The sequence below is a fragment of the Corvus brachyrhynchos genome, unplaced genomic scaffold (assembly GCF_000691975.1).
Source record: "Corvus brachyrhynchos isolate BGI_N302 unplaced genomic scaffold, ASM69197v1 scaffold305, whole genome shotgun sequence".
NCBI lineage: Eukaryota > Metazoa > Chordata > Aves > Passeriformes > Corvidae > Corvus > Corvus brachyrhynchos.
Window position 1 is genome coordinate 1,125,412 of NW_008239284.1, and position 9,622 is coordinate 1,135,033.

General features: G+C 49.8%; 1 protein-coding gene across 16 annotated transcripts in view; it reads left to right on the plus strand.

The window, feature by feature from the left end:
• The window catches only part of EHMT1 (euchromatic histone lysine methyltransferase 1), a 110,831-nt gene that overhangs the window by 51,113 nt on the left and 50,096 nt on the right, over positions 1-9,622 (plus strand). For all 16 annotated transcript variants that reach the window (XM_017740305.1, XM_017740302.1, XM_017740295.1 and 13 more), the window contains exon 3: positions 7,926-8,479. In XM_017740305.1, the coding sequence (XP_017595794.1) occupies positions 7,926-8,479 (554 nt within the window). The remainder of the gene's footprint in view (positions 1-7,925; positions 8,480-9,622) is intronic.

The window sequence follows — 9,622 nt, forward strand, 5'->3', positions numbered from 1 at the left end:
AGGAATGGGTGTTGGGAATGAAGTTCCCCATTAGCTCCGGTGTTTCTGAGCCTTCACCCAGGGCAGCTGCTTTACAAGAGCCACGGTGCTGGAGCCTAGTGCTGGGTGAGACCTGCACAGTCACTGCTCTCAGATAAACTTCAGCCTGCTTTGAGAGACTGTCAGGGGTTTAAACTCTTGGAGGGGCCTTTTTTTCCCCCTTTTTCTCCCTCTAATTATTGCAGGTAGGAAGCTGCTGTGAGCACGGGAAGTGCTGCTTTCCACTGAGCAGCTGCAGCTTCTGCATGCCCAGGTGCAGGGATGGCAGCTTGAAAGGAGGGAAGGACTGATCTGCTCTCCTCAGGTACTTGGCACTGGGAGCCCCTGCTGAGGCTGACAGCAGGAGAGCAGGCAGAGCAAAGTGATGCTTCAACATTTGAGATGTTCACCCAGCTGTGCACCCAAGCACTCCCTGGGTTTGGGACTCTTGCTCCAGGAAGGATGCTGGCAGCTCTGGAGCAGGAGCATCCCTTGGGCACAGCTGGGCTTGGGGCCTCGTGGCCAATATTGTTAGCAAAAGGATGAGTGAGTTTCCTGGAGGCTGTTAACCTGCTCTGAGTCATTAAACTGTTGAGCCAGTTTAACTGTTAATGTTCAAAGTGTGTCCTGGGGGCTAGGAGGGCCAAGGGAATACTGGAGGGCATTTTGGTGTGGCCAGCAGGTCAGGGGAGATGATCCTTTCGTTCTACTCGGCCTCAGCATCTGGAGTTGTGGGTTCAGTTCTGGTCTCCATGGTTCAAGAAAGACAAGGAGCTGCTGGAGAGGCTCCAGTGGAGGCTACAAAGATGATGAGGGGTCTGGAGCATCTCTCATGTGAGGGGAGACTGCAGGAGCTGGGTCAGGTTAGTGTGGAGCAGAGAAGACTCAGAGGGGATCTGATTAATGCACATAAATATCTCCTGGGGGTGTCAGAGGATGCTGCCAGACTCTGTTCAGTGGTGCCAGTGACAGGACGAGAAGCAATGGCCACAAACTAAACCACAAGAAGTTCCACCTCAGCATGAGGAAGGTAAAAAGAGCCCTGGGACAGGTGCCCAGGGAGACTGTGGAGCCTCCCTCTCTGGAGATGTTCCAAACCCACCTGGATGTGTTCCTGTGTCACCTGCTTCAGGGAGGAATGACATCTGTGGTCTGGAAACACCTGGACACCACCCACCTTCACAAGGGGTTGGGGGGGAAGAAGAGACCATCAGTAACTCATCCCAGAGAGGAACTTTTGCCTGAAAACATTCATCTGTGTTTCTTGGCTTCAAAGTGCTCTGCTTTTTGGCTTTGATCACAGAATCCCAGAATTCCAGACTGGTTTGGGTTGGAAGGGACCTTAAAGATGATCCAGTTCCAACCCCCTGCCATGGACAGCGAGGCCATTCCCTGGGTCAGGCTGCTCAGGGCCCCTTCCAGCCTTCAGTGAGAGGTGCTTTCCTTCCCCATGGATTCAGGGTCCCCAGCTGCCACCTCTCTCTGATCTGTGTGGTTTCAGCCCCAACATCTTCATCCTTTTGATGGCAGCTGGGCTCTTCTCTGCTTGGCAGTTTTGCTTTTTGTTTTTGTCAGAGGAGGAAGAGGGGAGGGAACTGCTGTAACACAGGGATTAAAAACAGGTGCATTTCTCACTTTTATCCAGCAGGACAGTTGGGTATTGAATCAAAGTCTGTGGGATCTGCAGTGTTATGAGGATGATCTGCAAAGTGGTTAAGGTGGAACATCTGTGAGATGTGTGTGTAAATACAGCTGTATGCACTGCTTGGACTGCACTCCCAAATCCTGAGCTTTTCCTTTAAGCTCTCTCTGTGCTTAGTTCATTTAAGCTAAGTTCATTTAAGCCCTGTCTTTGATTAAACGTTTCTCTTGCAGCAGCTGAAGCCTCTTGGCTCTGCCAGGGCTCTGTGCTGGGGGCTCTGGAAAGGCATGGAAAATCCCATGGGCAGAGTGTCTTGCCTCCACCAGAGCTCAGCACCAAGATACTCAGAAAAATGTGTAAAAGTTCCAGATCAGATAATAGTGCATTTGTTGGAGAATAATTTTTTATTTCTGTTTCTTTTCTTTCTCTCTCCCTTTTCCCTCAGACCTGGTGGCAGCAGTTTGGCCTGGAGTACAAGGGCTCCTAACGCTTGCATATTTTTCTTATTTTGTCTCACTGAGCAGTGAACTCCAAACTTTAAAAATACATTTAAGCCTTTACATTTTTCAGAACATTGTCAGAATTACACTGAGTTTGGAGTTGATACCTGGCCTGCCCCAGACGGGAAGTTTCTGGTGGGTGATCGTCCCCTTGGGTCCCCACAGAGGTGATGGTGTCCCCTCCAGCTGTGGCCAGGATGGCTGGTGGGGACAGTAACACATCTGTTAGACAGCCTCTGCCCACAGATAAGTTTTGGCAGGCTGGACCCAGCTCTGGCAAGCTCTAGGGCAGGACTGGAGCCAGGTCTGGCTCTGCTGAAAGGGCTGGAAACCCCAGCAGGCAAAGACAGCAAAGAAAGGATGTCTGGGCTGGGAGAGCAGAGGTGGGTTTAATTTTACCTAATTTAGGGCTTTTTTTGAAGTTACTATTCTAATTCTGAATTAATCCAGCTTGTTTCTGCTTATCCATGGTAGCAGGCAGGTTGGACATGGTCCAGGCAGGGGTGAGTTTGTCCAAAGATGTCTAAAGTCAGCCTGGGCTGCTTTTGAGCTGTTGGCTTCTCTCCTTTGGTTGCAGCGGTGGCTTAGGGACACCCTGAAGTCTGACACCTAAAATTAGATGAGGTGGTCTCATCCTGTCTTGGCTTCTCTTCACCAGAGTCTGTTTTCTTCAGGGCAATTTTAATTCCATTTTGAATGACTGTGATGTTCTGAGAAGAAAACTTGAGCCTGACCCTTCTGCTTGAGCCTGGGCAGGGCTGGGAGCTCTGCAGTGCTCTCAGGGGGTTGGTAACTCAGAGGAGGGATTTAAATTTATTATTGGGTATTCTTTTTGCCACGTGGAGTCATGGGGATAATGGAATAGCCCAACTTCCTGAGTCTTAAACTGCTTGTGTTTCTAGAACATACCCAGCCCCTAAATGATGTTTTTACTGAAGTTTGTGCCAACTTGGTATCAACTTCAAACACCACCAGTAAATCTCTTGGGCACATTACCTGCGTTTTAAATGAATCCAGGCTCAGATGGACATTCAGGCAGTGTTGGGGTCCATGGGAGAAGCTTTTCCTGTTGCATCTGGCACTGGGGATGCCTAAAGGAGCTTTGAAAACACCGGGATGCTTCTAATTAATAAGGTTACACTTCATGGATGCAGGCTAGAGCTTCCTACCTTTTATTTCTTTTTAATTAAAGAAAGGATGGTTGTAGGTTAAAGAGCAGTGAATGAGTGGGAGAGAAAACTGAATGTGGAGAAAACCTCGTTTTGGCCTACTTAGAAGGGATGAGAGCTGTAAAGTCACGAAGTTTTAGAGAAGTACCAACTTTAGTTTTATAATTCCCTTGCACTTGTGGCACAGGAGCAGAAAAGCAGCTGAGCAGCGTTTTCAAGGTGAGAACTCACTACCACGAGGTGTAGTTGAAATGAGGATTTTAGCAGGTTTTCAGTGAAGCTTCTTTTTGGGAATGGAAAAGGGGGGGATGAAAAGGCCACGTCAGGAGGAAACATTTCTTTAGGTGTCTGGAGCTGCTGAAGAGCTTCTGTGGGCTGCTTCATTCAGTGAATTGTCATTGTGAGGCACCTGCTGGCTCTGGTTTGTGTTCCCATCCCTGTCTGCGGGCCACAGTTCAGCCAGGCTGTAAAATATGTTGAGTTTTGTCTATTCAGCAGTGCTGTGCAGGTGCCCTCGGTGAACCTGAGGCTTGCTGAGCGTGGTCAGAGCTGCAGACGTGTCCTGTCACATGGGGATGGAGCACACGGAGTGCCAGTGGAGCTGGAGCCAAGCCTGGGATGGCAATTCCTGTTCTCCTCTTACCAGATCAGGTGTTTTGGTTGGGAAAACCAGACCAGCTCACTTGAGTTGGCCACAGAAATTAAGTGATGCAGCTCCTGACATAACTGGTTCTCTGTGGGCAGCTCTTTAACTTGTGTTCAAATTTGGGACAATGGGGTGGTGCTTCTTGCAGGAGCTCAGTGTGTAGAAAACAAAGCCATTCCAAACTATTCATGGATTTTAGTGCTGCCAGAAGAGGGAGTGGGAAAATGGAGAGGATTTTTCCCCAAACAAAGGGAAGGTCCTGCCTGCGGTGTCTCAGACTTGTTGGAGGCTGGAGGGGGACACGGTTTCTCTTCCTATTCCGTCCCTGCCCTCTGCTATGAAGTTCCATCTCTCTGTTTCATCAAATCTCTGCTCACACAGGGTGGGAAGGCTGGTGCCTGTTTATAGGGGACTGATGCCACTTCCACAGTCAGTCAGATTGCATTTCACAATAAGTGAAATAAGTGTGTGTGTGTGTGATTTTAATTTTAGCCTCATGGATTTTTCATAAAGCCCGTGATGCTTTCTGGAGTAATGCAGTTACTTTTTCCCCAGGGCAGTGCTCTAATTCACATTGTTTTGGTTGTCTTCATGGCAGGTAGAGCAATTCTTGCCCTCTGCTTATTCAGTTTATCTCACAGTCAGCCACTGAGGTTATTTGACTGCTCTGGTGGGAGAGCACAGTATTTAAATCAACAAATATTGAAGGCTTCATTCAGCCAGGTGCCTAAAGCTGAGCTCTAGAAACCTCCAGCTGTGGTTAGAGATCTTATTTTTTCTTGTTTTGTTTTTATTTTTTTTCCTGGCACTGACTTTGCTGCAATAATTGCTTTAATGGCCTTTTAAAGACACTGAATGCAGAAAGAGAAACAAGAATTGAAAGAATAAAGGCATAGTTGTGGCTCCCTCTGCCCACAGCTTGTCAAATAGTTAAATAAAACAGCAAAAAAGGAGCACTTTATCTTCTCTCAGAGTTGTAGCTATCAAAACCAAACCCTTGTGCCTCTTTCTGTGCACAGGGGGGTCTGGGTGGTGTGAGAGGGAGCAGGTGGAGGTGATAACATCGAATCCTGCTTGGAGAACCTTCAATCACTGCTCCTGCAGGTGGGGTTTGTGTCTCTGTGTGCTCCAGAGAGCACTGGTGAGCGATTTTTGAATGCTTTGGAGCTCTCTCTGGATGCTGTGAGCCAGCAGGGGCCACATGGGAGGCAATCCCAGCCTGGGCTGCCTGGAATTAGGGGGAATGGATCTCTTAGTGCAGGTGTCACATCAGGAGAAATGGCCAGAGCTGATCCCCAGGGAAAAGTGAGCACTCAGGGTTTGAAGAGACTTTCCAGATGTGTCTGGAAAGATGCTTTGTGCCAACATCTGTGGCTTTCAGCTGGAAATCAGAGCATCAGTGGGACTGTCCCCCTCTTAACTGATGAGCAGGATGAGGCTGGAGGGGTCGGATGCTGCAAGAGGTCTTTGATACCCCCTGGGCAGAGCCTGGTGAGAGTTCAGCAGTGACCATGGGACTGTGTGTCCATTGGATGCTCCATCTACTGACCAGGCCTAAGAAGGCTTTCAGTTTGCTGGAAATGTCTTTAAATCTCAGATGGGAACCAAAACCCAGGAAGTTTCGGGAATAAAAGATTGAGATACTGGAATGCATCACTTTTAGAATCTAGAGCTGCCAGTGCTGTTTGGGCAGGAATCGTACCCAAATCTTTCAGGTCAACCCAGTGGGAAGGAGGTGTTAAATATCAGGGAAAGGTTCTTCCCCCAGAGGGTGCTGGGCACTGCCCAGGCTCCCCAGGGAATGGGCACGGCCCCGAGGCTGCCAGAGCTCCAGGAGCGTTTGGACAGCGCTGCCAGGGATGCCCAGGGTGGGGCTGTTGGGGGGTCTGTGCAGGGCCAGGGGTTGGACTGGATGGTCCTGGTGGGTCCTTTCCAGCTCGGGATACTCAGTGATTCCATGATTGAAATGGACTAAACAAATGCATTAAAAAAGGGTGGAAAAAGGAGGAGATTTCTTTTTCCCAGTGGAAGTGAAAAGAGAGTTTGGGTGGGTTTTGGGAGGAGCTGTTCTGGTGAGCTGTGCAGTGCTGGGTCTCCTCCCTGCTGACCTTTGCAGGGAGCTGCCTGTGCTTGGAGCTCAGCTTTGCAGAGTCAGCCCAGGCATGCTGGGCTTGGCATCCCAGGATCCTGGTGGTCCTTCATGCTTTAGCCTGGCACCAGGTTTTGCCAGGTCAGAAGAGACATTTGTGAGTCCTATGAGCAGCAGCTGAGGGAGCTGGGAAAGGGGCTGGAGCCCCAGGAGAGGCTGAGGGAGCTGGGAAAGGGGCTCAGCCTGGAGCAGAGGAGGCTCAGGGGGGACCTTGTGGCTCTGCACAAGTCCCTGACAGGAGGGGGCAGCCGGGGGGGTCGGGCTCTGCTCGCAGGGAACAGGGACAGGAGGAGAGGGAACGGCCTCAGGCTGGGCCCGGCGGGGCGCAGGGTGGATATTGGGGAAATTTCTCCATGGAAAAGGTTGTAAAGCCCTGGAAGAGGCTGCCCCTGGCAGTGATGGAGGCCCTGTAGGTGGCGCTCAGTGCTCTGGCCTGGGTGACAAGATGGGGGATTGGTCACAGGTTGGACTCGATGGTCTTAGAGGTCTTTTCCAACCTAGATTCTGGGATTCAGAATGTTTTCCTTGCCTGTTTGTGCTTCAAGGGCAGTGTGAAATGAGGTGCTGATACCCAGTGGTCTGGCGCTCATCCAGTGTGACTCCAGGCTCTTTGGATCCTGCAGGTGAAAATTGCTTTGGTGGGAGCTGGATTGAATCAATCCCCCCTGCTCTGACAGTTCTTGTGTTTCTTTTCATGACTGTCTGGTCTCTGGAAGGAAAACAAGCCAAGGAATCCCTAACAGCAGGTTGATGTAATCATTGCACTGAGCGTGCCAGTGAATTGTTATCGCTCCTGGTTGCCTGGGGAGCTGCTGGTTTGTCGTGTCAGAAACTTTCCTGCCAGTACATGACATTCATAGTCGGATTTTTTTCAGCTTGGATCTGAAATCTTTGATAGGATGAAATCATTGATGGGGGAGCAGGGAAGTGTTTGGAAGGGAAGGAAAAGGAATGTTTTACATGGGCATTGTTGAGCATGAGCTCTGTCAGGCTATGAAAACCTTGCTGCATTTGAATCATAGAACTATTTTAATCAAGAAATGCATTTACCACGCTTCACTCCTGTGTTTACTCCTGCTGTTACCTCTGAAATGACACCACGAATCCTGGTCCTGTCGTGCTTTGTCGTGCTGAAAGAGCCAATTCCCACTGAACAACATTCCCAGGAGAGCTGGGACAGCCAGGGAGTTATTCCTTGTGATGTTCCCTGCAGCAGCAGAGCCCTGATGTGGTCATTTGGCTGCTGGGCTGTGTCTGTGCCACAAAAGCTCACAGGGACAGCTCTACCAGCAAAGCTTTTCCATGTCATTGTGGCTCTGGGAAGGGCTTTGCCAGAGATCGGGATGCAAGATGGGGCAGAGTTTTGTTTGCCAGGCGAGCTGTTGACATATGGTCCAATAAATGCAGTTATTGGAAAAGCCAGAGATAATATTTACCTTGAGAAATCCGTTGTTGGGAATAAATGGCAAGTGGGAGTGAGTGCACTGCTGTCACCTGGGCCACCCACCCCAAATGTCACCGTGTGAGGATCCAGGAGGGCCGGGCACGTGAGTGAGGGAACAACCTGACACTCAGTGCTGTGCTTTAGTTGATGTGGTGGTGGTGGTTGATCCATGGTTGGATGGTCTTGCAGGTCTTTCCCAACCCTAAATGTTCTGGGATTCTGTGATCTACATCAGGCAGGCTGCTGGAGGAGAGGGCTGCTCTTACACTGTGAGTAGCTGTATCTCCTCCTGGGAGTTTCAATACCACTTGTGACCCTTTTCTCCTCTCTTCCTCCCTGTCCTCCCTCTCCCTCCAGGGTTTAATGCCATGGCTGCAGATGAAAGTGCTACAGAAAAGCAAGTGGGGGAACCAAAAATGGCAGTAGACGGGGAAACCAACGGTTCCTGTGAGCACAGCGAGGGTGGGGGCCACCCAAACCCAGCGAAAAACACTCAGGACAACACGAAAGTGAGCCAGCAGGACTCTACTACTAAATTAAATAGGATAGCAGAGAACGGCATTTCGGAGCGGGACGGCGAGCCTGGGAAGCAAAACCATCTGAAAGCAAATGACTTCACACAGACTTCAGTCACAGGGAGCAATGGATATATCCTAACCAAGCAGATGGCACAGGAGCAGCCTCTAAGGACTACCAGCTTTGCTTCTCTCACTGGCCACGCTGCAAAAACCCTGCCTGGAGGAGCAGGCAAAGGCAGGACTGTGGGGTCCTTTGCCCAGCTCCAAGCCACGATGCCAAGCAAGCTCGGGGAGGGCAGTAAGGACACGGATGCTAAAAAAGGCCCCGCTGCTAACGCTGAAGTCAAGGTCCACCGAGCACGGAAGACAATGCCTAAACCCACCCCCAGCCTGGTAATGTACCTGCCCAGCACCCAGTGCTGCTGCTGGGCTTGCTCTTGGCTTTCTCTGGGGGTGTGAGGGATACCTGGCTGCATGGCAACACGTGGCATTCAGAGCTTGCCCACTGAGTGGATTGGTTTTTTATTTTATATATTTATATATATATATTTATTTATTTTAATTTTTTCTCTTCCTACAGACAGACAGAGATGTTAAAATAGATGGTCACATGGCCCCCACCAGCTCCTGTCCCCAGTGTGTTTCTAAATATATAATTGATCAATTGCCTCCTCTAAGAGATCTATGTGAGACACTAAATGGCCTTTCTCTCATGGCTCTATTGCTCATCAGCCTCTGCTGACATCCAACAGATCTATGTGAGACACTAAATGGCCTTTCTCTTATGGCTCTATTGCTCATCAGCCTCTGCTGACATCCAGAGCTGCTTGTGAAACAAATTAGATTTCTTCTAAGGTCGACCCAAAGGAAATTAAGCATAGCATGTAAACTTGAGGCTCCTCCTAAGCTTGGAAGCTGTCAAGGAGCTGATCTGTTAGGCAGCTTGATTGCATTGCTGTAGGAATCATTATAGGGCTAAAGCAGATGATGATTTCTCTCCATGCTGGGAAATGTTCTCTCCAGAATCCTTAGGAGTGGATTTACCATCACTCAATAAAGCAGAGCCCTGCTTTTTTTTGGGAGGTGTAAGGAGGTGTCATTTGGTGCATTCATGTCATAGAGGGGAGGGCAGAAATGGGCCTTGCTTTGTCATGGGACAGGTTTGGTTATTTTTTGTTCTTTGCCAGAGGCAGGGAATAGATCCTGCAACAGGCAGATCTCCACTACAAGCAGTTGGTTTTCATCCCAGAGATGCTTTATGTGACTACAGTGAGCTCAACCCTCTCTCTGTGCTGTGCCTGAGGGTGGAGGGAGACTGGCCTTTGGGTCAAGGGAAGGATTAGCCATGGGAGTCATTCCCAGAAACGCATGGGAGCTGCTGCAGCCTTGGTGGGTTCTCTGGGATGGATTTGTGCTGTGATGCAGCAGATCCAAAGTGGCCCTCAGATGCCTCCCACATCATAGCACAGCAGTGGTGTGGTGTGAAGGGCTCAAAGCTGTGAGTCCCTGTGGGCTGGAGCAGGGAAAGCGAGAGAA